This window comes from Anolis carolinensis, chromosome 3 (assembly GCF_035594765.1).
Source record: "Anolis carolinensis isolate JA03-04 chromosome 3, rAnoCar3.1.pri, whole genome shotgun sequence".
Classification (NCBI taxonomy): Eukaryota; Metazoa; Chordata; class Lepidosauria; order Squamata; family Dactyloidae; genus Anolis; species Anolis carolinensis.
In genome coordinates this window covers 261,072,367-261,100,229 of record NC_085843.1, presented here as the reverse complement: position 1 = coordinate 261,100,229, position 27,863 = coordinate 261,072,367, and the positions used below count along the sequence as shown (strand labels likewise).

The following is a 27,863-nucleotide window of genomic DNA, read 5'->3' as shown; positions in this document are numbered from 1 at the left end:
AGCTTAGCTACAAATTAAGTTGGCCTTTTATAGTTGGCCTCTCCCAGCACGGAAAAGCCATGCCTAACCTTTTTTCAGATTAACTGAGCCTGAAGGCTGAAACAGTTTATTTATCCTTATAGTAATCCTCCATCAAATGTATACTGGTATTTCCAATACCATTCCCCATTAAAACACTGAAAAACAGAGGGAATGGATGAAAGAATGAAAAGTGCCCTGGCAAAAAGTTCCTGGGTGAAATAAATTTGCAGTCAATGTCTTCCGTGTTTATTCTTTTAATCTCAACCGCAAATTGTGGAGCCTCTGGTGGCGCAGTAGATTAAACCCTTGTGCTGGCAAGACTGATGACTTGAAGGTTGGATTGCTGACCTGAAGGTTGCCAGTTTGAATCCAATTCCAGCTATCACTCCAGCTCCATGTGGGGACATGAGAAAATAATAATAATAATAATAAAACTTTATTTATACCCCGCCACCATCTCCCCAACGGGGAAAAGCCTCCCACAAGGATGGTAAAAACATCAAAAAAACATCTGGACATCACCTTGCAGACGGCCAATTTTCTCACACCAGAAGCAGTTTCTCTAGTCGCTCCTGACACACACACACACACACACACAAAACCCAGTTGCTAATCTGCAGTCCTTCAGCTACTTTGGACTTCAATTCCTAGAAACTCTATGTCCCATAGTGAGAGATTCTGGGAGTTAATCCAAAACTAAAGGTTGTTAATTCTTGACATAGAAGTTATATTTATCTTCTACTTGAAGTGCCTTCTCTCCAGTGAGTAAGCTCACTCTCTGTTGAAGACAGCTGAGACAGATTTGCCTTCAAAGCCTCACAACTCCTGCTTTCCATGAGGCCTACCCAATCAATTTCAAAATTTTAATTGTACATTCTATTAATGTTATGTAGTTTTGTAATATGCATTTTAATATATGTATTCATGGTGTTGTATAGGTCCGCATAGTTAAAACAATGGTATTCCCTGTAGTAACCTATGGATGTGAAAGCTGGACCATAAGGAAGCCTGAGCAAAGGAAAATAGACACTTTTGAACTGTGGTATTGGAGGAAAATTCTGAGGGTGCTTTGGACTGCAATAAGATACGATGAGTCCATACTCCAGGAAATAATGTCCGTCTGCTTGGCAAAGATGAAACATTTTGGCAACATAATGAGAAGACAGGAAAACTTGAAGATAATGATGCTGGGGGAAATTGAAGGAAAAAGGAAGATGGGCTGACCAAGGGCAAGATGGATGGATGATATCCATGAAATGACTGGATTGAACTTGAAGGAGCTGGGGGCGGCAATGACCGACAGGGAGCTCTAGCGTGGGCTGGTCCATGAGATCACAAACAGTCAGAAGCGAATCAACAAATAAACAACAAAACCCCATTTTGAGCTTTGAGGATAATGCAGTCTTCCCAAGAATACTATTACAACTTCCATCAGCTCTTGTTAATACAAATGGTGATGAGGGATGACAACAGTTATGATATGGAAGGTTGGAAGGCTGCTTATACCACTAGCTCTGAATTGTTGTGCACCTTCATTTCCAAATCCTGAAGAGCCTGGGGCAAACCTGTCACAAGATTTTATTTGCATGATTTGTTCAGAGGAGCTATACCTTTGCCTCTTTTGAGGCAGAAGTATGACTTTCCCAAGGTCACCTCATTAGTTTTCATGGCTGAATGGAAATTTAAACCCTGGTCTTTGGAATCACAGTCCAGTGCCCAAACCATTACATCATACCAGCTCTGAATCAGAGAGACTCCTTTCAGTATTATCTTGGTCTAATGTTGTTTGAATGACTGCATTGCTGAAATGGGATTGACCCAGGAAGCAGGATGACCTGTAAAGGGTGCCAATTGCTTAGGCAAGTGGCAAATCATTGCTTCCAAGGTGCTGAGAGTTGCAGAAGTTGTCTCTTTCTTCATCACAAAAGGGCAACGTGACATAGACAAGCCAGAAGAAATAACAACCCAGTAAAACAATGAAAGGCATGCACACCCACACATGCATATCTGCAGTCAGATGAAAAGCAACTGAAGGATTTATCAATATGTTCAACTTAAAAAGGCAGAACCTCACATTTACCATGGATACACAACAGCACAATTTCTATTAATTTACAGGCTGAGGTAAGAAGACCCTAGAGATGAAGCCAAGGAATTCCCAACCTATTAGCCATCTTTGTTTTTATTTAATAGCATTGGAATACGATAGGATTTTGCCTGTTTTCAGAGACTGAATCTTCACTTTCATTTCAAAGTTGCAGTAGCACCAGTTTCCTGCAGTTCTTAAACCACATAGTTGTACATGCCATTCAAAAATGGTCTTATGTTTCTTTCAGCACCTTCCAACTGTCTTGGGACTACTCTTCGCACTATCCTCAGCCAGGCATATGTGAGCCATCAGGAGAGCGCCCGTTCAGCGAGGGCTATTTTCAAGTGATCCATGAACAGCAGAACCCCTACAATAGCTCTTGATTAAAGGGAAATGGAAGATGTGTACACTGAATAGCAGTTCCTGGGAAATATACCATCGTGTACTTAAATTAATGAGGTCCAAATCTAGGTCCAGAGGGCATCTTGTTCAAACATCCCTTCCCAATTTTATTGCCATTCAGTAAATGGCTCAGCCAAGAAGAACTACATTATATACAGCTAGGTTCCAGGTGACTGAGGCATGGTGATCAGACAGGCATGCATCTCTCACGCAGGCAAGGTATGCACTAACTTCCTTATTTATGAACTCTTGCTCTCATTTGCCTGCAAACAAGCTCTCAACCTGGCCTGAAATTCGGGTTTCCAGTCCCATGCCTGCCTTTGCGCATTGACATTCCACAGCTTAAGGGCCCTGGAGATGGGAGAAACCCATGTAAATGGCTCTTGTTTTCCTCCCAAGCATGTGATTTTGGTCTCGGGCATTTCTCAATCATGCAAAATCAAGCATACAACATTCAGTATGTTAGAATACTGCCAGGGACTGGGAATTCAGGGACCTAGCTTCTTCCCCTTTCTTCTGTCAGTACTCTATGCAGAAGTATTCCTTCTCTTCACATAACACTGGCCAGGGCATATTGCACAGGAGAATGGTTTTCCCCATCGTGCACATAGACAGAGTTGTGACCAGACCTTGAAATACAGCTAGGCTCAAATTTACACAGGCGATAGCAAAAGCCTGCTGCAGATTTCAATCTCTTCTCTGAACTTGGATCATGAGGGAATGACTACTTTACATCAATGAAATTAAGAATGATTTCACCCAAAATTCAACAGGTGCCAATTCTGCTTCTTCAAGCTTGCAGATAACCAACTGAATGAGGTAAGATTTCCAACTGACCAGATCATATTGGAAGAATGCCTTTTGTCTTGAACCACAATGTAATTTGCTGAAAATTAGCAGGTGGAGCATTGAATGGTATGGAGGCCAAGTGTCTGTAGAACAGCTGTTCAAAATACTGAAGCAGGAACTGGTTACAAAGATGACAACTCTCCAGGCAAGCCAGACTTAACAAACATCCTAGACAACATTACGGCACTTTGAGGGGTTTTTTTAAAACATTAAGTTTACTAACATAAATAGTGTTTATAACAAAAGGCACAGTTGTTTTTTCAACTATAAACAATGGAAAATATGTACAGTTTGCACAAAAAATAGCAAGTGCACAATTGGTCTTGTCAGGACTTTTAAAAAAATGTTTATTTCTTCACCCTGTCCCCTTGGAAAAGTTCCATCATTGCTTCCCTCTGCTCTCTGATCCAACCAAGGAGGCCACTCTACAAATTTCAGGTTAAAGTTTGTTACAACAATAATTTATCAACATGAAATATATATGTATTTTTTTCAGATCACAACAGTGTTACTAACTTCTTCATATTGGATAACAAAATAGGGGTAGCTCTGGTCGTCATTAAAAATGACAAAGATCTGAGGCTCAAAGTAGTTGTCCACGCAGGAGTCGTACAGGTCACTGGTGACACTGGCAGGGTTGACAGGAGGTGGCCTCCTCATGGTGTGATTGCCAACTGTGTATCTCCCCGTCAGTACTTTAGCCAGAAACATATAATGAATCCCTTTGGGTGACCGCTTGGAGAAGTTATGGGAGTAGCTTGCTTTCCGGGCAAAGTAACTGCCTTGGCCAAACATGGTGGCGTGCTTTCCGCAGACCCGGGGGTCGAAGTTGTGCTTGCAAATACCGTCAACGACTTCTTGGGAGGTCCCATGGAATAAATGTCTTTCATTCATCATCCTGTCAGCTCCTGTCATTTTCTTACACATGAATTCCTTTTTTCTGTAAATGAAACACACATATATGCATATAATATGAATTCATGTCAGTAGAGATCCTACATCATAGCTACCCAGTGCAAATCTATGCATGTGGAGTGATGCACCGATTGTGTTGTGCAACATTTGAGTTGAATGACCACTACTTAACTCAGTGCATCCAGATGCCCAATTCTGGTTCTGAGACCTTGACTAAATGCAGAGGTTGTGCACAGGACAAAAATGTCCACCTTATATATGACTAAAACAAAGCTAAGATTCTGTTATCAGATTTTAAGTCTGTTCCTGAAACTTCAGTGAACAATATCACAAGCTTCATTACCACATCCTGACTCTATTTCTCTTTCAAACCACAAAAAACCACAACTTCCCAAAAGTCTTATATTTTTTCTTTGTACGAGTTTAATCCTTGAAGCAGTGAGAAAAGTCACTGTTGTGAACTACAGCTCCCAGAATCTGTGAGCCAGGCTGCTTTTCTACCTGAAAGTTAGACTATATAAAGAGAACTGTTCAAAATTGTTTACTCTTCCACTGATTGAGATGGAGGTCCTGCTCATCGGGTTATGTGATGCACAGACCATGAGCAAATGGGTTATTGGAATAAAAAGGAACCTCTCTCCAACCCACACAGGTTTCCATTGGCCCTTCTAGGTTAGCTAGTTTAAAGAAAAGGCAATAAACTCAATTCAAGATAAACTCAACCAAATAAAACAAGTGCCTGAAAATCATATTGGGTATATTCTGTTTTCTGTGGTCATTCCCCACCTCCGTCCATAGGGAAGAGAGTAGGCAAGAAATAAACATTTCAACATGGGACTGTAATGTTAAAAGATGGAAATATTATAACTGCCTGGAGGATGACAGGGATGAGAAATCCCCGTTGCAATATGGGGATTGAGATACAGATGCAACAGGTACAGAAACTGCAGTCCTTTTCCTCTTATGTGAACTGACAGCTTGTCAAGGGCCACATAGAAAATGAACCAAGGGACCAGAGGTTATCCATCTCAGTTTAGAAGCCATTTCTAATGAGAAGAGCCAGTGCAAGACATATGCTTCTACTAAAAATAGGGCTGAGGAAACCTTTGGCCTGATTTAATCTACAAGTCTGCTACAGTGACACCCAGTATGGCTAATGAACTCTGTATGTTAGGTTGTGAAGATGACTCAGAAAGTAGTATAGAAAGGCAATAAGTGTTCTACCTCTATCTAAAATGAGCTGGCACTGGCAAAACTTTGGTTTTGTTTCCTATGGTTTTATTCCAGTTTTTGCATTTAAACATATTTTTGTTGATAGATTTTGCTAACAACAATGGTTTACTGTTTGAGTAAAGGATTTGTGAGGGCACTACCCACTGTGTTAATGAGCTGTAAAAATTAGATGTAGAATTTGATGTGACATTTACCAATTTTCAACAAAATCTGTTGAGGCATAATCTCAATCGAATTACATAATTAAGGAGGCTATTGACAGAATGTTGGCTCACCTCTTGTATTTCTCCCACAAAAATTGGTTTTGAACTCTCAGAATCTTCAAAAGTCTGTATTTGGTCTCTGGCACAGTCTTATGAAAGAGATTATAAATGGTTCGGTAGCTTTTGTCTTCTTTTGAAACAGGCACTTGAATGAAGTCCTGAGATGGATCCATGGTAATCCAAGTTTCAGGGTAGAAGTTCGGAGAGGTAACAGCAGTCGGTGATAAGACTTGTGAAGAGATGGATTCAGCTGTTGGTACTGTAGGGCTGCCTCCCAAGGTCCTAATGTGGGGAGAAATTGAAATAAAGAGAATGAAACAATATGTCAATCCAAATTGAAATGATTTAGCACTTTTGTTCACTATGTTGTCTTACAGGAGAATTTGAGAAGAGCAATTTTTCCATACAACTGTACTTTCTTAATAGAAAACAAATATTTTGTTGAAGGCTTTCATGGCCAGAATCACAGCGTTGTTGTGTGTTTTCCGGGCTGTATGGCCATGTTCCAGAAGCATTCCTTCCTGATGTTTTGCCCACATCTATGGCAGGTATCCTCAGAGGTTGTGAGGTCACAATCTCTGAGGATGTGGGTGAAATGTCAGAAAAGAATGCTTCCGGAACATGGCCATACAGCCCGGAAAACAAATACAACAAACAGCAAGGGACAGCTTTCACAATACAGCTGTTTTTTTGTTTGTTTTTTACAAACACTGAATGATAAGGGATTGTATTCCTCCACTACTTTTGTGGTAACACAAAGCATTTGAATGCCTTGATGCAGTCTTGAATAGCCCAGCCTTCCTGTTGAAGTGGCAAAATTGATGGGTTGGGACCAGAGCTGCCAGAACCTACTGGCTAAGGGATCCTATGAGTTTCATTCCAAAGAAGCAACTTTCCCAAGCCCTACTAACATTTGCCCAAACCAAGTACAGGTGGAGAATAATTTCCTTCCCCTCCTTGAGGTTGAGTGCCATGAAGAGGAACATTCCATTTCCTTAAGCAGCAGTCAAGAATGTAAGAAATGCACAGGGCATGCAGAGTTTCCTCTTAAGAAAAGCCAGGTGTTGGAGCTGTCTAGCAGCAACTGTAATCAACTGCACGAAGTCAGAAGTGTTCCTTCTGTTAATTTCAGATAATAATTAACTGTCACACACAAGGCTGGATCTAGATTGAGTTGCACCTTTAGCCCTGATGAAAGCAAAGTGAATAGCTGGTCATTACCAAGTGGAAAAGTTACTTTTTAGGATTATAACACCAAGAATTTCCTCCTGTAGCTTTTCCGGTTGTGCTCAAGTGTCACTGATTTCATCAGAAGTCACTCCCAAGCAACTAAATGAGTTTAGAGCAGTGGTTCTCAACCTGTGGGCCCCCAGATGTTTTGGCCTCCAACTCCCAGAAATTGTAACAGCTGGTCTGGGATTTCTGAGAGTTGTATGTGTAGGCCAAAACACTTGGGGACCCACAGGTTGAGAACCACTGTTTTAGAGGCAGCCAGTCTTGCGTAGTGGTTTGAACACTGGGCGATGACTATGAAGACCAGGGTTCAAATTCTCACTCGACCATGAAGCCCACTGGGTGACCTTGTTACACTCTTGTCACAGAAAGAGACAATAGTGAAGCTCTTTTGAACAAATTCTACCAAGAAAACCCTGAGATAGGGATTGCCACAGGTCAAACTACTTGAAGGCATACAACAATAAAATGACTTTGAATCTAACTCACAGGCCTGTGGAATGGTATTCAACTGATGTATGTGATGAAGGACATTTGAGTACACATGCCCTGAAGTCTAGCTCAGCTAGTCTTCTAAGAACCACAGGAGACCAATTAGGGTCAGGGACTCCCAGGACATTGTTCTCCAGTCATAAAAAGGGCAGCTGAAATGCAGCATTGCACATGCATTAACTGCTGTTATTGCGTCCATTAATCCAAACATGACAGAGCTGCTCCCCAGGCTGACCCTTGCTTGTTATCAGCCCATTCAAATTGCTGAGATAAGAACTGAGGACTGGAGGGTGACTCAATGTGAACGATTGTATCTTTCTGAACATGCAAGCTCTCAGTAAGCTCTCTCCTGGCCGCACGTTCTACAGTCCTCTCACGCCACCAGCATTATTAACACCCACCAAATACCGGCACAAACATTTCCTAGCAAGGGGAGGCACATATTTCCAGGAAAGATCTCTCTCCTCAATTAATGCTAATTAAAAAGAAGATTACTACGCTCACCCATCAAATCAAAACACAATCTAAAATCCACAGGCAAGCATATCTTTATTAGTTCAACTATAATTTCACAACAGTAGTGTGCAATTTTCAAATCTCATCAGGCTAGGCTAACTGTGGATCTCAAAATTAAAATAATTAGCAAAATTTCCCATTTACCTTCCGTGTCTCAATCCCTCTAATACAATACTATGTAAAAATAAGATTCTCCCAAGCCTGGTTCAAGCATTTATGGCTGCATACTTTTGCTATTTCCTTCTGCAAGACCAGCGAGTAGAATAGAACTGATGTATTACTACCCCTAGTGAGAACTTCTCAAAGTAGTAACTGTGATAGTTTCTCACAGCATAAAAAGGAGGAAAGGGGAGAAAGAAAAAAGAAATGTGGAGGCACCATTAATACTAGGTAAAGGTAAAGGTTTTCCCCTGACGTTAAGTCCAGTCGTGACCGACTCTGGGGGTTGGTGCTCATCTCCATTTCTAAGCCGAAGAGCTGGCGTTGTCCGTAGACACCTCCAAGGTCATGTGGCCGGCATGACTGCATGTAGCGCCGTTAAGACTAACTAGTATTAATTTCATTTCAGGTTTTATCAACAGAAATGAAATGAAAGAAATGGGTTTATATCCACAAAAGTTGATGCAAAAATAAATACCAATTATCTTAATGGTGCCCTTATATTTCTTCTCCCCACTTCCTTTCTTCTTTTTATCTTAGTTAGAAAGTTACCTTTAAGCTCATTAAAATGGAGCTTATGGAGAAGCAATCTATTTCCCTCCACCCACCCAATCACTGGCCTTTAAATGCTTATTCTTACATTGTTAAACCTTTGCTGTTCTATATATACTGGAACTGCAAGAAGAACAATTCTCTCTTAGCTTGCAGGGTTATTATAACCACACTAAAATGGGTATTCTAGCTCCGGCATACAAAGCCTGGCTTCCTCTAAGTGGCTCAGGCGCAGCTGTGCAGACTAATTGTTTGAGCAGTGTTGCAAAGAGGACACTATGTTCACAACAAGTAGACTTCGATATTTCCAGCTGCGCCGGCAATACCACAACCACACAGAAGAAAAGTTTATAGAATTATATTTAAAGAAGCATTGTCTATGTTCCTATTTGTTAGGTTTTTTAAAAGATCACAACACTCATTGCAAAGCAGTTTGGGGAAAAGTGTTTATATAACTATGGAGCAAAGGAAGAAAAACACTTGAAAAAGACCAGGTGACCAAGATGAAGTGTGGAGGGGGAGAAAACAAAAATGTACCACATAGGATAAACTTGCATAACTAAAGTAATTAAGAAGCTGAACAAACTCTCTTATAATTGAAGTCTTTTTTTTAGCTTTGAGACAAGATGAAAGGGGAACAAGTTAGAGGTGTATAAAGTAATGTAACACGAGGATAAAGTTGAGAAGGATAATTTTCCCTGTCTTGCAAATCAAGCAGCCCAGCTCATTCAAATGCAGATAAATATTAGCAGACTCAGGTCAGGTAAAAAGAATTGACTCCTCAGGTGGTTGGGGGAGTTCTGAAAGGGGATTAGCTATGATGGCAATATATTACATCCAGTAGCAGAGGATGTATATTTCACAATGCCAAATGGAGAGAAAGACTCTTAAGAAGACATCTGAAGGAGGTTGTGACACATCAGTACAAGCTCACTCCTATCAGGAACATCTAAAAGTCCAATGAATTCAAAGACTTTCTCTGTATTGTATTGTTTTGAGGTGGGGAGGATTTTATGGCTGACCTTCATTGTTGTTGGCGGTTCTTAAAATTGCTATGAAGTGCAAACGTTAAGTTTCTATATAAACAAATAATAAAATATGTCAGGAACTCTAGTTAAAGTCACACAACTCACTTGTATGTAATTTAAGCACAGGGCAAAGGGTGGGTTTGTCCCCAGAATAACTGCGAAGGGCTTCCATTGCATGTCTTTACTTACTGTAAGTATGGCATGAGGATCACGCAGGAGCGGAAGAGAGGTCTCTTCTTGATTTCTCTTCGGATGCATGCATTCTGCTGGAAGCCATCTTTAATGTTCAAGATATAACGATTGTGCCATGTAACAAACCGAACCTCCGCCAACCCGCGACAGTTGGCTTCTTCTATCAATCGTACAACAGGCTGTTATAAGGAAAAAAAACACACACACTTAATTGATGCTAACACATATACAGTAGAGTCTCACTTATCCAAGCCTTGCTTATCCAAGCCTCTGGATTATCCAAGCCATTTTTGTAGTCAATGTTTTCAATATATCATGTTATTTTGGTGCTAAATTTGTAAATACAGTAATTACAGCATAACATTACTGCGTATTGAACTGCTTTTTCTATCAAATTTGTTGTATAACATGATGTTTTGGTGCTTAATTTGTAAAATCATAACCTAATTTGATGTTTAATAGGCTTTTCCTTAATCCCTCCTTATTATCCAAGATATTCGCTTATCCAAGCTTCTGCTGGCCCGTTTAGCTTGGATAAGTGAAACTCTACTGTAACTGGTATTTTTATATGCAAACTCTAAATGACAACACCAGTTACAGGCTGGCACTACTGCATTTGGTTTTGGAAGAAAAAGCTTGCAATACACATGTTCAAATCAATGAGAAAAACTCAAAGTGGAAGTCCTAAAGACTTTTAAATGCTGGGAGAAAATGTATCATATGGTTATACTGTCATAAAATAAAAACCAGATTCTTAGAACTGGATTTTGCAGAGAACCCTATACCACTGAAGCTTTCTTTCTCTGAACATGTCAAGAGTTTTCCTATAATCCTTCATCTACTCCCTGGGGTGACAAGGGATTTTGGGAGGTAGATTATTATGAGGTCTCCAGGAACAACTGATTGGGTCATACTAGGCCCCTTCCACACAGCTGAATAAAATCCCACATTATCTGCTTTGAACTGGAATATATGGCAGTGTCGACTCAAATATTCCAATTCAAAGCAGATATTGTGGAATTTTCCACCTTGATATTCTGAGTTATATGGCTGTGTGGAAGGGCCCTAATTGAAAGAGAAATAGGCTGAAAATTGAGACTGGAATAAATAAGAGGTGTAAGCAGGGAGGTAGCAAGAGGCAGAGAAAGTCTGAGGTTGAGATTAAAAGGATAGAAGACTTAACAGAATAAGGGCAGGTCAGAGAAGGACATCCAAGAGGGAAAGGGAAGAGAGAAAGAGATGGGTAGAGATGAAGGGGACACATGACCTCTAGAAAGAAATGGCAGGCTGATATTTTTAGACCCATTTGAAATAATGGTTGATGCTCTCTAGCTTACCTATAAAGCAGTGAATGTATATATATTTTATGGTCAATGAAGAAATATGCAGTCATTGTACACATTCTTATTTATTAGAGATGTTACTGGCTTCCAAACAGAACTTTTCAGTGTAGAGGCTACATAAACCCATTCATTAATCGATCATTTTGCAAAAATGAATCAGATCAATAAATAGCAACATAATCAAGACCACAGAGTGGCCTTCATAACAAGGTGGAGAATTCCCACATTTACTCCCCCCACCCAAATATTATCCTACAAAGATAGGGAAAATACCTCTGAATATTCTCTCCAACCAAAGTGATCCCTGCAGAAATATTTCCAGATTGTGTAGTAGTTGGAGTTGGCATTCATACAGCCAGGTGTTGACAGCCGCCTCAGTTGGTCAAATTCAGTCGTATCATAAAGCGTCAAAGCATTCAAGTCTACTAAAAATTCATGACCCCTGGGGAAAAGAAAAGATCAACAAATTAATTGTTACCATTTGCTCAGTGACTGGAAAGATATTAACATATCAGCAGTATACCTTGGTTTAATAATTCTGTCCACAGCAGATTGTGGGCCAAGCTGAATATTGTATTAGTGCATGAAAGCAATTAACACCCAAATTTTTGAAATCTAGGTGGTAAGAATACATGTATATGGGAAGGGGGGCATTGTGGAGGATTTGTCTGCTATGGGCAACATAGTTACCCCTTCCTCCCATAATGTAATCTGACAAATGTTACAATTCCCTCCTGGAGCTGCCATTATGTATTTTATACATGTGTCGACTTAAGATAAATATTTTCATTAGGGTCATGGTGTCAAGACAGTGGGAAAGATTACCCCCTCCGCATCTTGGTCTTTCTTTTTTGCTAAAATCAGCTATTAAAACTTAATAAATAATATGTCTGTCACTTCTTTCAAACATTTAACACTGTATTTAGTTTTGTCTTGAAGTGACCCAATTTTAGGTGGGGGAGAGACAGAAACCAAACACTGGACTACTGGGAGATTAGATAGTAACAATAATGTCAACAATAATGATCTTCCTGGCGGTGTAAATCAAGATGAACACTACGTGGGAGAAGCCTGCCCTGTGCTGTACCACAATAAACTCTTCCTCTATAGCAAAGAGAGAGATCCAAATTTTCTTTCCCTTTGTAATATTTAGAACTCAGGTGGACAAAGTACATCTCTTTAGTACATCCCAGCATCCTTCATCCAGGCAATGCTGGCTGTGGTGATGGGAGCTATAGTCCAAAAACTTCTGGAGGAAAAACTTTGCCGAACATTTCTTGGGAGCCAGCACATCATGAAGAGCTATCTTAAACAAAACAACTCATTTCTTCATGAGTTCTCATGCACAATCTACTCTAAGGTTATATGACCACACTCTCTTGCCCTGCAGTTGTCGAGGAAAAGAATACCCTATCCAAAAATCCAGGGGCAACTCTAACCAAACAGGAACCAGCTGCACAACTCCCACCCGCAACAGCCTCAACAGGTAAAAGGCTGTAAGATATTGATTTATGACACCATCATTTACAATGGCCAGGAGGGCGGAATGGGTGGGAATAGCTCTAGTTACAAGGTCAGCAGTCTGTTGTAAACAGAAACAGAGCAAATAGGGCTTAGACAACTTTCCTCCACTACAGTCAGGCCCTAGACTCAGAAAATTAGAATAGTTACTTTTGAGAAAGTTTAGCGCTCAGAATCATGTTGACTAGTAGCCATGCTGGCTGGGGTATCTGTTGAAATACCATTCAAAAATGTCACTTTTTCCAACTCTGCTTCTCTCTTCAGGCAGCACAGAGTGATGCTGGTGGAGGACAGCCATGATGCCTTCGAAACTGTACTATTTTTCTTTGTTAAAGGGCAGAAATGGGCATGCCAGACAACCCGTTCTCAGTTCCCTAAAAAGCCATCTGCTCAAGATATGGTGGATAGCCTCTCCAGACACTAGACACCATCTGGACATTTCCAGATCACCACGTTTTAATGTGTACTCTTGAGCTGCTTGTAATTTTTTCCTCTCAGAAAACAAATGCTCCATGAGGAATTTTAGTTCTACAGCAAAAGGATCTCCCCACACAAAGGAAGCATAAGTTTACATGAAGTATAGACATTGGTTGCCAATTCATTTGTGTGTGGGATTGTGTGGTGTGTGTATGTGGGGGGTTTGAAACAATGATGTATTTGTTATAATCTTCCAGGATGGGGACAGCTCAGAAAGACCCTGGTACAGTTCAGAAAGTACATTTGGTTTCTCTCAGTTACAAGATTGACACCCAAGTGGATTTGTTTTGCTACTATGAGAAAGACAGGCACACAGAGGCCCATCCTCTTTAACACACAACACAGTTTGAAGAGCTTGGAATGAATATTAAGTATACAGCATCCAACTCTCCAACTAGTTCTGGAACACAATGTAGCTTCAAGAGTGGGTTTGGTGGAAGAACATTCCCAACATACTTTCAATTTAGTTTCAAGTATTGAGAAATACAAGTCATATCAGGTCACCTTCACATTGCAGAACAAATGTCCCCCTGATTGGTTAACCAGGGGATCATACCAGTTTTGCATGAAATAAATGGAAAGGCTAGGACTAGCTTGATTTTATTTCTTAAAGCCACAGGCAACTTCACATTGCCCTGACCCATATTTTCATCTAGAGTGTAGAAAAGCTGCTTCAAATTGCTCCAGAGTCAAACAATGATATGCCTCTGCTAAAAGGCAAAAGATAGTTGTAATCCTTTTGTTTTCAGAGGTGGTCACAAGCAAGTGACTTGATATCCCTTGAGGCTTAATCAGATCTTAAACTAACTCTTCAAAGGCTGGAATCCCTATGTTAGGTCTTTGGTAACTACATATCATATGGCTATAACATCTGCCCAGGATTCTGTTGCCTATGAGATATAAGAAGTTTAGTTAACATTCTCAAACTCTGGGAATCTGAGGGGAAATTATCTTTAAGGCAGAGACCCATCATCATTATATTTGTCTTTATCCTGCTTTCTTCCCAAAATTGGGAGTCAAAGATACTCACAATGTAAATCTCACTCATGGGGAGAATGGATTCCAGCAATGTGATGTCAGGAGGTGTGGAATGGCAAAAAGAAGAAGGAATGAACTGCATTCAGCCAGTTCTTGCAGGAGCAGGCTGAGCACATGTTGGGTTTTACCTCTTGCCCAATTCCCTGGGCAGGACAAGTAAAGACAGCTACGCACTATTATGAACCAGAGTGTGGTGGCCACCTCAGGCAGAAGATGCCAGGGACCACAGGAACATCCTCATGCAGTTGCTCCCTCTTGTTGGGAGAACACACAATGCACACTACACAATATTGCTGAGAAGATAAGGAGGGGGAAAGCTACCTAGTTTGAAGAACCAAAGCTTCTTGTACAAAAGACGGAATCATTAACAACTGTAACAAATGTTTAGTGCCTACACAAAATATTTCTACAATACTGAGCCATGCGATTGACAAATAGAGAACACTTGGGGAATAGTACCATATATTTGTACCAGGAAACACTTCTAACATTAAAAACTCAAAATGACTATTCAAAATTACTTCTGCATTACCTTCCATGTGAAGTGCCCAGAATCCCTACAAAGCAGTTTGGAACATTAACAAAGAGCATACCAAGATCTTATTGTACCATTTGTTGGCAGCCAACATAGATGGAAAAAGGATCCACTGCTTGTTGGATGGAACATTTAAGAATTTAATCTGACAACTGCATTAGTGAGACTCAGTACATATTGATTTGCTTGCACATTCCAAGTGAACAACTGCAGTTTATATTATACTCTTGCAATTTATGCTTCAAATCCCAGAGTGGAGAAGGTTTTGAAAAAAAATCAGTGTTATCATCTCCTATTATAGCAAATGCACTAATGTCTACAATTCCAGGAACTTTTAGGAATTTTAATATTTTATAGGCCTCCAAGTTAAATGTAACAAGTATTTTCTAACAGGGAAGAGCACAAATTTTAAGATCTTGACAATTAGGAAAGGAACCAATTCAGATTTGATTCCAGTCTGAAACAGATCCATGTTTCAGGCTTGAAGGTTCTTGCCAACCATTAAGAAATAATAATCTATTTTTGAATGTTTCTGACAAAAACAGAGCTACTTACTTTGAGACTGAGTCTGCCATTTTCAGGCGAACAGGTGCAGAAAGTTGGGTTACATTTATGCATGTGTGTGTGAGGGGGTCTTAAAAGAGATTTTGCTTTATCCAGAGTATCAAGCTGGCATCCCCCAACAATGCTTTCTGAGTTCTACTTCTTCAAAAGAATCAGAACCACTATAAAATAATGTCTCCAAGTCCCATTCAAGAAAAGCAGCCTATTAGTAATTTATGATTCATGGAATCGAAACCCACTGTGAGGTCCAGCAGAACCATCAAGGACATAACCCCCTAATCCAGTTCCCAGAAAAGTAGCCAAAACTGTCTTCATACTGTAGTCACCTTTGAAGCCAGATTGAAAAAGGTGTAGAAAATGTCTCATATAGGAAAACCTGGAACAGGGAGGCTACCACTATCTCTACAACCTTGCCCATGAAATTTAGCTTGGAGATTGGCCAACACGGTGATATTCAGAGAGATCTGTCTCCCAGTAATGGCTTCATTACGAACTCTTTTAGGGCAGAAAACTAGATCGCCATAGCAAGGCAATTTACCACTGCACTTACTAACTTAGCCAATTACTCTCGGGCTGCTTTTAAGAACCAGGAGGCGCATGGGTCCAGTGACTTTCACATATCCAAGGACTGTCCTCAAAACTGTCCAAACTGAAAATTATTCATTCAATGGTGCAAGACAAGCAGGAGCCAAGTTTACATCCACCAAAGCCATATCAACAACAGCATTCAAATCAGCTGTGCAACTGCAGTACGGAAGACATATAGGTCATGTAGGAACTTTAAACAGGCAGTTTCTGTTCACGACTTCAGAGAAAGTAGAGACAGGATCCAATACATATGGAATGGCTGGGAATATGATCCACATTCACAGACCCAACCCTGTTCCCACATTCAGACCTCCTGTGGGTTTTGCAATGCTTGTAAAGAACAACTGTCTTTCTCTATATCACTCCTGAAATTTCAGACTAGATCACACTTGCACCCCACTGGGTTAGGATGTTGAGAACATTAATCCAACCAGCACATTTAAAAGGTGGTGAGTTGAGAAAGGCTGCTCTACTGCATGTATCTCTTCCTAAGCAGCTTTCAGCAGAACTCTAGCATTACAGGTTCAGATTTGGCATAGAGATGAGTTTTTTTGCATAAAGAAAAATTTCTTTGGAGATCTTGTGCCAAGTATTATAAGAACTATGATATAAGGCAGCATCCCACAAACCATATCTATCATGGCCTGCCAGAGCTTCGACCTAGAGCGACAGAAGTTCTATGTTTCCTGTCACTCACTAGGCTGCTTCCCCAGAAAGGACAAAGCTGTGCAAAGATTGCTCTGTTTGAACAGCAGTTTGGGCAGTTGAACTTTAGCACAAATTACTCCAAGACCACCAGAAGAGATTCTCATCTGCCTTCTGTAATTTTAAGCATCTATAAATAAGCCCAATATATTGTAAAGACCACCTGGCTCTTTCTCAGCCCACCCCTGCAGCTGACCTGTAGTAAGATGCATTTGCTGTTTAAAGATAGCAGAGTTTGTTCCTATCCCTCTGGAATGTGTCACTGACATCAAGGGTATTTGTAAGAAGATATCTGCATGAGGCAGGATAAGGAACACAGGGAAACAACCCTAATCCATACCAGTAATACATTAGTAATACAATAGTGCCAATATATGTTCTGATTAGCACTAAAGGCCATTCCATTTCATATCAAAACATTCAACTGGAAAAGAAGAGCACACAGAGAAAGAAGGGCCGTGCCATGCTTCTCAAAAGGCCATCTGCAGGCACGGCTGGTCACGAGTAGGTCCAATTATGCTTGATACAGAGCATAAATGTCACCCTCCCTACATACATAAAGCCAAGGAAAACACAACAAATTGGCTTAAGGGGGAGGGTCTAAAATCCACACTGCAATGCTGTCTGCCCACTCTTCCCAGGGGTGTCCCCATATCCAAAAACTAGTGTGCAATCAGAAATACACATTTGCTATCATGTTGAAAGCCGAGGTGGTGCAGTGAATTGAGTATTTGGCTGCGACTCAAATCCCCACTCAGCCATGGAGGTCCACTGATTAACTCGAAGCAAATCACACTTTCTCTGCGCCAGAGGAAAGCAAAGGCAGCACCTCTCACAAAACCTTACTAAAAAAAACAGTATAAGTGAGGGTAATGGTGAATCAAAATGACTTGGGAGGCATACAACAACAAAGTATATAACCTGCAGATTTATGCACACTCCTCCTTCCTTCTGCTGCATTTATCAATGGGCAGTCATTCGTGCAGCCTAATCTTATTCTTGTTTGCAGCAGGAGGGGAAATGGGCTCAGGAAAATCAATGGCAAAGAAACTGCTACCATTGCTCCTCCCTCAACATCTGCTAACTGATTCAGCCCCTTTGTTTGGCCTAACGAGAAGGTTGTTGCTCCAACTTAATTGATCAAAACAAATCCTCCTAGTTACATCTTTCAACTAGGGACAACACTAAGGTAACTATTGCATGTGAACTGAAACTGCACATGCTGCCAGCTGCAATAATTGGTGCCAATTGCAGAATCAATCACACAGAGAGTCATACCTTTAATCACCAGAATGGAAGGCCTTTTAAAGTCCTGGTTGCTGTAAAAACAAGGAAAGGAATCATGCAGTGATACAAAGTTGTTGCACTGCAACTCCAAAGATCTCTTGCCAATGGTGGCAGATGCTAGGATGCAAAGTTAAAAAACCAACTAGAAGTCTGCCTGAGCAGCCACTGATGTGGTAGGAGACAGGCTAGAAAGTGCACCAAGAGTCCTGTTGGATGAGACTGAAAGTCACCTTCCCAAAGTGAACAGACAGATGCATCTGGGAAACCCACAAACTGGTAGCAGGAACTCTCAATTGTCACTTCACTGACATTCTACGGCTGCTGGGACTGAAAACTGAAGACAAATATTCCAGATTTGCACTGGTCAAAAAGTAGTCGGATATCTCGAAGATTTCCTTGCCTCACTTCTAAAAGTGACTATCAAAATTATATTCTCACTGCTGCAAGCAATCTTTATATACAAACAAAACGATACAATCTGCATGTCTTGTCATCCCCACAAGATGAAATACAAAACTTTCTCTTTCTGAATCACTTCTACTGAAGTATCCATGGGACCACAATGAACTATTCCTTCTGACTTCTAAGAAGTGCTGCTCTAACTAGGTTTATCTATCTGTGCTCCACAAAGAAGAATGTTTGTAAGTGAAGAATATTTTTTCTAAGAAGATTCGGGCTATTTGAATTTTGTGTTGTCTGAATACACTAGCCTCTTTTGATGAGCAAGCTGTGGGAAGTCAATATGCTGGTGGGCTCCCAAATCCCAAGACATCATGAGCAAGCAACTCACTCAGATAAAGAAAGTAGTCACAACTTAAGAAGTTAACTTTAGCTTGTGAAGCCCTACCCAACGGGTGCAGCAGACTACTTCCTTCCCAGGCCCTGCCACAGTCTCAAAGACCAGCCAAGAACACCCACTTGGCTGCAACCTCTGTGCCCTGACAGGAATTTGGCACATTGGAGTCAAGTCACTGTGACTCTCCTCTGAGCATGGAATTTTGATTTGCTAGAGATGAACTCAACCTCAAAATATTTTAAAGCCAGATTGGGTTGGTGAGATCTGTAAACTTTGAATGTTAGCTTTAGTAGTTCAGCATTTTTAACACCACCAAGAAAATACTTCTCATGGGACGTGGAAGTTGCCCTGTTGCTTGGGAAAGGTTATCTCTCTCTCTCTGGATCACAAATCCCAGTGTGATTGGGTAGCTCAGGAAGTTGCACCCCAAGAAAAGTAAGTTTTCCAAGCTCTGACTTGTCCCATGTTGAAATCAGGCAGTCTCTATTACACACTCCACCATGAAGCCTACGGCATGGAATTTACATGCAACTGCACAGCTAATATAAGACACAACAAGAGTCTGACCCATGATCTAGCAGTTCCCAAGTTAAATCTCAGCTAAGCCATAAATCCTTTCGCTTCTTGGCGTCAATGCTGTCCTTACTTCAACACTATCATTCTATCTTTTGATTGGGAAATTTGTACAGACTGAGAATGCACTGACAGTATTGTGACCTGTCAAATACATCAAAACGCAATACTAAAGGTATACAAAATTTGCCTTCACTACCATGTATTATGCAACTCACTGTTTGTTAAATGAATGATTTCCAGTCAAGACAAAAATTAGTATAGAAACAATTTGCATCTTTTGAAGGGTAGAGTCAGGCAATGCATTCAGAAACAAAAGAGCTGTAACTGGCAAAAGCTTTAGAGGTTTGGTTTGATGTAGCTATAAAAATCTAGCTGGATATAGCATCTGGTAAAATTGTTTAGCTAGCTACTCATGTCTGTCAAAAGTGTGAGCACAGTTTCACTCACAGATAAAAACAAACTCTGTGCACCCTGATATGATTCCATACATTGCCTGTACATGCCAGGTGTGAAGACAAGTACACAAGAGCGCCTATCCTAATTCTTGTACCATGACAATATCCACATCACAATTACAGGAATTTGATACTGTTTTAACTCTCAGGCCTAATGCTACCTTGGGACTTTTAGTTCTGTAGTTATAATTCTCGAATGGAAAGCTCTTGTGATAACTTCCCTGAACTATAGCTCTACAGCACTCTACACAGAATTCTAAATACCCCATAAAACTACAAACCCCAGCATGTTACAAGCTAGAGCCATTGCAGTCAAAGTGGTTTCAAACTGCTGTAACAGTACAATGTGGATATGCTACATGTACATCTTACATGCCAGGTATCTCTGCAAACAAGAGTATTCTTGATAAACATATTCAGATAAGGGTTTGGATAGAAAGTGTATATGCATAAATTCCTAATCAGAGTTGATTTTGTAGTCCCAAATAAAAAGGAAGATGGATTTGACCATGGTAAAATTAACTTTGGTGACATCCACATTAGGTTACTGTAATGTACTCTACATAGAAAACATTTTGAACTATAGGCTGTGAACTATAGGGAGCTATAGGGACTATAGGGAGCACACAACTTCCTTGTTGCAACAGCTGCACTGGCTGCCGGTCTATTTGTGGGTATAAATCAAAGTGCTGGTGATAACCTATAAAGCCCTTGGGTCCAGGCTATCTGAAGGACCACACTTATCTTTATGCATCCAGTAGAGACCTCAGATCATCTGGAAAGGCCCTATTCTCTGCCTTACCACCTTCTCGGGCTTAGAGGCTTCCTCAATGGTTACTCCCAGATTTTGGAAATTCCTTCCTAAGAAGGTCCTTGCTGTCCTTCTATCAATTAGGCAGGACATTATTATGCTGCCAGGCTTTTGGAAACTGGCCAGAATGGGCTTTTAATACTGTGTGGTGCTGGCTTTCTTTTATGTTTTTAAAGTTTAATGCTCTACTTTAAAAAAGAAATAGTATTTATAATTTGATTGAAGCTTTTGCGTATTTTTAATCTGTATTGCTTTTAATTCCTGCTTCTTGGCAGGGGGTTGGGCTGGATGGCCCACGAGGTCTCTTCCAACTCTATGATTCTATGTTGCTAGGTGCCTTGAGTCTCACTGAGGGAAAGACAAGCAATAACTGCATAGAATAATAATAATAATAATACTGTAGGGAAATAAAGTTGACTTATAATTAAGCCGAGACAGGGTCAGCCCATCATCAGATGAATATTCTGTACACATAACATCAACCATAATATAGGGGCCTGAATGCGTCTGACTTGAGGCAGAAGGACAATGTGCCCCATCATTTATACTCTGAAAATTGATCCCACTTCAGTGACTATACTCTGACTCATCTGCACTGATCAAGAGGTGCCTGGTCAGTAAACAGTCTGCTGTTTGGAGGGAGACGGGTGGTGGAAACACACATAGACACAAACAGAGAGAGAGGTTTTGCTGTATCACTCTTGGAAACCAGTTGACAAAGCCCTTTGTTCCCTTTTTGCCTAACCCTTTGTGCCCTAGCAACAGTAACTGTGTATATGTGTAATGCAAGCAAAGTTTTTTTACCTAGTATAGTTTCCAGCTGTAAACTTCTTATGAGATATAGAATCAAATGGGGGTTAAAGTTACTTCTAGTTTCCAAGACACAGACTAGTGCAAGGCAATGTGTCTAATAACTGGATGCATGAAGCAAAAAAAAAAAAGTCCAGAATTTAATGCCAAACATCCCTGCTAAGATTATGTGGCAAGTATGTATTTAATTTATTTAAGTAACACATGCATACACACCCAAATATGTCCATGGAAAACCAGCTCTGCAAAAGGAGTGCAGAAGTCTAGAATTCCTCAACCTTGCACAATATTTTGAATCAAAATAAAACAATCAGGGCACTAGGGGGAAAGAGGGGATACGAGCATTTACACAGGTTAGTGAGCAGTGTCTTTGAAGAAACCCAGAACCACTCTATCTAATGAAAAGTTATTTATACATTTTAAGTAACTGGTTGTAAATTTGTGCTGAGTTTTGCAAGAAAGTTATGAATCCTTTGTGGAAATTGTGTTATATAAGCCATAAATAGTCTCCCAACTTACCAGTCAAATAAATGAATTAAATTAGCAGGGTGAAAATTCAGTGGGGTTGGGGCCAGATTTTCACCCCAGAAGCCGCCACCAGCCACAAATTAAGCCCCCAAATAGTCCCAAACTCCCCTAAACAGAAAGCAGACCTCAGGAGAAAGGAAAAAGAGGGGAGTTGGCAAAAAAAATTCCAGTATAGTGGGGATACTGGAAGGTGTCCTATGAGGGGCCACATACAGCTTGCATTTTGTTCACCCATGACTTAGAAGGGAAGACAAACACCTGTCTATAGCCCCTTCTATACTCCCATATAAAATCCAGATTATCTACTTTGAACTGGATTATATGGCAGTGTAGGCTATGATAATCCAGTTCAAAGCAGACAACGTGGATTTTCTGTTTTGATAACTCTGGAGACAATCTGTGGAGAGGGTATTAAAATCCCATCATCCAGATGCTCCTTTTGTCATCTTTCTATACACGGATGAATGACTGTCACTGAAAAGACGGGGAACTCCCTTCCCATTTTGCTATGATCTTACATTAAGAGCACTGAAAAATCAAGCAGCTACAGTAAATAGGCCATCATACCAAGCTTTCCCACAGGAACTATTTCTAAAGACTGAAACCAGATTGCTGGGCTCACCTACAGCTTCACTTCCTGTTAAAACTGCATGCGTTTTATTTTTATGAAGAGTACACAAGGAACAGGCTGACCTAGACCTGAAGCCAGGTGACAGCTGCTTCCCAAATCTTAACTGCTGCCACACTAACAAAAATAAATAGGCTGCTGGCAATTATGCCCCAACTCCCAAATCCTCCTCTTAAACGCCTTTCACCTTCCCTAGATCTGTATAGATAAAAGCTAATTTCATATGCAAATCCAGCATACAAAGAAAGGAGGAGTACCAAGCATTTGCTCCAATGCCAAGCAGCAATAATTTCCATTTTTGTGCTTAGTTATTTGCTTTGAAAAGTCCCTCTTCCCTCTCATACCCACAAAGCACACACAAGTGAGATTCTGAGAAACTCCCCAAGGGGAAAAGGCTGAAGCCAAATGCACTGGTTTTAATTATTCACAGATTGTGTCTACTGCTGCTCAGATCAAGTTTTGAAGGACCACAGAACTCCAAAGTTCAGGAGGATGGAGGAAACAGAAGAGCAAGGAAGGGAGCCTTGGTCACAGGAGCCTGATTATACAGAAATAAAAAGATCCAGTATGCACAAGAATTTCTTTCCAACCAAACACCTGCAACTAAAATAGCAATCTCATTGCCACAACAGGAGTGGTTTTATACCCTTTCATTCACTGCCAAAAATGTAATTGCTATATTCAGTTTTGAAAAGCTGAATTGTGCGAAACCTCTGAACTTCCTGTTCCAATTCAATGGGGGTGGGACTGCACATGCAGGAGACGGAGGTATAGGAATCCAATCTAGCTTCAAGTTGATATTGCTGGTCTATAGAAACATATAAAATTACCGGTTTCTGCACAGGTAGTACAAGAAGAACAAGGCTAAGCCGTTATGTGCTGTATTTTAATTTCCCAAGGTTTTTCTACAGAGGTTTAAAAGGTTACTTTTTTTGGTCTACAACTCCCAGCCAGCATTGGAACTGCTGCCAGATTCTAGGAGTGGTAATAACAACAAAAAGACAGCTGTCCCTCTACATTGTGGTTTTGACTTTTATGGGTTCGATTAAAACCGTTATCTCTAGGAATCTCTAAGTCCTGAACTGTAATTATGTGGTCAACTTTGGACCCTTCCACACACCCTATATCCCAGAATATCGAGGCAGAAAATCCCACATTATCTGAATGTGGACTCAGATAACCCTGTTCAAAGCAGATATTGTGGGATTTTCTGCCTTGATATTCTGGGATATAGGGTTGTGTGGAAGGACCCTTCCTTCAGTTATCCAGAGATTTGTAGAGAACACCTGTTTCGGAATCTCTATGTCCTCAAAGTGATCTTTTGGCCAGCTTCCAGCAGACATTGACCATACTGACCATCTGAGTCATGCTGGAAGATTCAGAAATTGCTAGAGTGTGTTCTCCCAGGCCCCATCCACACTGTCATACCGTTTAATGCAATCTGACATTACATTGGGGCCCGACATTTTTAAGAAAGCAATTTCCTCATTTGGCCCCATGTGGTTTTCTTATAATAAAGGTAAAGTTTTATCCCTGACATTAAGTCTAGTTGTGTCCGACCCTGGGGGTTGGTGCTCATCTCTATTTCTAAGCCATAGAGCCGGCATCCATAGACACCTCCAAGGATATGTGGCCAGCATGACTGTATGGAGCGCAGTTACCTTTCTGCCGGAGCGGTACCTATTGATCTACTCACATTTGCATGTTTTGGAACTGCTAGGTTGGCAGAAGCTGGTGCTAACAGCAGGAGCTCACCCTGTTCCCCAGATTCGAACTGCTGACCTTTTGGTCAGCAAGTTCAGCAACTCAGTGGTTTAACCCGCGGTGCCACTGGAAGCTCTCCTATAGTCCCCAGCTTTTCTTCCTCAAAGTCCCCCTGAATATTGACAAGGAATGTAGGTAAAATATTCATAAACAGAATGCTGCCACACCTGGAAGCTCCAGCAACACCAAAAACAGTTTTTAAAAAGCCCACAAATGTGGAAACCAGAAATTATTTTGGCTTCTGAAAATGTAAATCAGGATGCTTGTTCCTGGATAAATTTCAGCTCCTTTCAGGAGGTTATGTGGTAGCACATAGATAAACAGTGACTGCACCTGTCTCACCTTGTCCCTAGAGGAAGTGTGGGATCCTTGCCTCTCATTAACTTTCCCAACTGAAAAGTAGCAGCCACCACGAGATGTGGGCAGCCACTTTGGGAAGGACCCCCCTCCCCAATCTACCATCTAGTCCACAGAGTCCTACACAGACTGGACGAGTAGAATATTTCTTTCCCTTCTGGAAGACAAGAGTGAAAGTTCCTTGCCAGCTCCTCCTGTCTCAGTGGAGCTACCTTGTTCTGCCAGTATTGACAGCAGCACTGATTCTGCAGTGATGTTAACTGCAAAAAACGCATGCGTACTGCCCACCCCTGGCCTGCAGGGAGAGTGAAACCGGAGGATTATAACCCATCCTCTCGCCCTTGTTAAGGTCTGCATGCCTGAACACGGCAGCTGTATAAGCAGAAGGAGCAGAACTAGGGGAACAGGAAGGATCTACACAAACATAAACGCACAAATAGTTCCGAAATGCTATGGGAGGAAGGGGAGAGGTATTGAATACCAGGGTGGTAAGACACATAGTTCTTTAAGCCCTGATTGAGTCAGCGGCCCAGAACCATGAACTTACTTGAAGCAATGGAACAATGAAGATATTATGGACACAAACTGTAATGATGGGTCACTGTGCCATGTAAGCTGTATTCAAAACAAAGCAGAAACAAACAACCACCCCCTGCTGGTTACTACCCGCGGCTGGCTTCGGCTTGTCTCTTCTTGGGATATTCAGAATTGCTGAAACAGACATTTCCTTGTTGGCGGCAAGCTTCACAGAAAGGCTTCTAAAGCCAGCCTGACCAGAAGAGATTAATATGAGCAGTCACTATGTGAACTTGGAAGCTTACAGAGAACACAGCAGCTCACAGTATCCAGGTTCAAACACATGGCAATCTGCATCAGGTTGCCAGGTTACACAACATCACCTGGGCAGAATAGGGAAACCAAGGTACACTTTGAGACAGGTAGGAATTGCACAGTTCTCTTCAGTGCCAATCTCAAACTCCTAGCTGGCACAACTAGAGACAGCATGGTGCAGTGGTCTGATTGTCAAGAGTCTGGAAAACCTCAGTTCAAATTGTTCCTCAGCCATGGAAGTTGACTGTGTGAACCTGGGCAAGTCGAGCTCTCTCAACCTTACAGGAAAGCAATGGCTAATTTACTCTGACTAAATCTTGCCAAGAAAGCCACCTGACAGGGTCACATAAACTGGAGCCAACTTAAAGGCACTTAACAACAGCTGTGCTAAATAACTACTGTTAACATAATCATTACTGTGTGTACTTTTTAGCTTTCTGCTTCCCTATATCCCACTCCTACTCAAACAGGTATATAAGTTACCTGGCTGTTCACATAACATTCTGCACTTCTGACTTCTCACTCCACACCTCACAATTTGTGCCAAACAAAACCTATTAATCTGGGGGCAGGAATCCTACGGACCTTTAGATGTTACTGAATTTCAGTTCCCAGAATCACTACAAGTAAATGCTAGAACTTACACTTCAGTATTTCAAGAGACACGATTCCCACCCATGTTATTTTTAAGGTGCCACCAGACAGCTATTTCTATTGCAACAGACTTTTTGCTTGCTCCCTGAGCATGAAGTGAGTTTGAAGGCCAGAGACTCAAGAGACTGATCTACTTATTATTCACTGTGAGCATATTTGACAGACTTCTCAGCTCCAACCCATCCCTAATAGATGTTCATCCAGCAGCTCATTAGTTCCAGGAACAGCAATGCCATTAACATCCCCAGGCTGTTCAGCCACCCAGCTGTTCCTGCTATTAGATATGCCTCCTTGCCCCACCTCCTCTCTCCAAGATCTTCAACAGATGCAAGTTGAAAACTTCACTGTGTGCTCTTCCTTCATCAGCACAAGAACTACGGGTTTCCTTTGCTCCCTTTGCAGCATGTTCCAGAATTCTGAGCACTGCCTCCAAGATCGGACCAAATGCAAGTGCAGTGAAACAATTATATGGGGCCACAACAGATTTTAAGCAGGGATAATGAAAACTGCAGCCCTTCAATATCCCCTGACTTTTAGAAAAAATAAACCAGTTTCCAGTTTACTTTTAGATTAGAAAGGGCATCTCCTGGGATTAAAGTAGTCCTCAGGGATGTATGTAGGAGCAACCTTGATGTGAAATATCTTTTAAATAAAACAGACTACAGTCCCTTTTGAGAAGCTCTGTGGCATCCCAGCATCTACCCATTACTGTTTTTAAAGCATTAAGTATATCCTGGGATTCTTTGGATGTCACAAAGGTTACCTGGGCAAAAATTCTTGAGTCACAGAGTGTGACAGCTTCATTTGGCAAAATGCCCTGGACTTGGGTAGAATGTCTATAGAATCCGCATCTGCTCTTTGCCGCAGAATTTGCTGCAGTTGATCCCTTACTACTCTCAAGAGTAAAGAAAGTTTTTAAAAGTGGCAAAACATTGTAACTGCAGCCACACAGGTCAAATCTAGCCAAGAGCCCAGGGATTTATCTACAAGGGGCAGTACACAATTGTATTAATATAAACCCATGGCAATGCCATCATGACAGGAAGGAAACAGAAAAAAGGGATGCATTTACAAAGACAGAGTTCAAGCTTATTAAACACTTGCTTAGCTTCAAGAGGTTTCTCTTGGCATACTTTCCTGGCTGGCTTGAAAGAACCATGGCTTACTTCTTTCAGCTGCACAAGATGCAGACAACTATTATACTGACATTTTCCTCCATCCTCTACAACAGGCATGGGCAAACTCCTGCCCTCCAGGTGTTTTGGACTCCAACTCCCACAATTCCTAACCGCCTGTCGGCGGTTAGGAATTGTGGGAGTTGGAGTCCAAAACACCTGGAGGGCAGGAGTTTGCCAGTGCCTGCTCAACAACAACAACTCACACAATCAGGAAGTATGTTTATATTCCATTTCCAAAATGCTACCGGGCTCATCAGACCCAAATAATGGGGATAGTGGTTTGACTGCTGATCCTGATGCCTCACATTAATTATAGTTATAAACTTTAAGAGATAAAGCTTGAATGCATAGTATTGGATCCATAACAGGTTACCCATCTCCTCCGGACCCACAGCATTTGCATGAAGCTGTTGACTCTGATCACCAATGCTCAACCCCAACTCGTACCAACCATCCCATGATATAGGTAACAG

At 41.1% G+C, this 27,863-nt stretch overlaps 1 protein-coding gene across 2 annotated transcripts in view; it reads right to left on the bottom strand.

Moving 5' to 3' along the window:
- Window positions 1–3,556: 3,556 nt before the first annotated feature.
- tiparp (TCDD inducible poly(ADP-ribose) polymerase) overlaps window positions 3,557–27,863 on the bottom strand; it is a 30,015-nt gene continuing 5,708 nt past the window's right edge. For both annotated transcript variants that reach the window (XM_003218217.4, XM_062976699.1), the window contains exons 3-6: window positions 11,561–11,729; window positions 9,942–10,123; window positions 5,785–6,054; window positions 3,557–4,301 (exon numbers count right to left, since the gene is read on the bottom strand). In XM_003218217.4, the coding sequence (XP_003218265.3) occupies window positions 3,854–4,301; window positions 5,785–6,054; window positions 9,942–10,123; window positions 11,561–11,729 (1,069 nt within the window). In that variant the 3' untranslated portion in view covers window positions 3,557–3,853. The remainder of the gene's footprint in view (window positions 4,302–5,784; window positions 6,055–9,941; window positions 10,124–11,560; window positions 11,730–27,863) is intronic.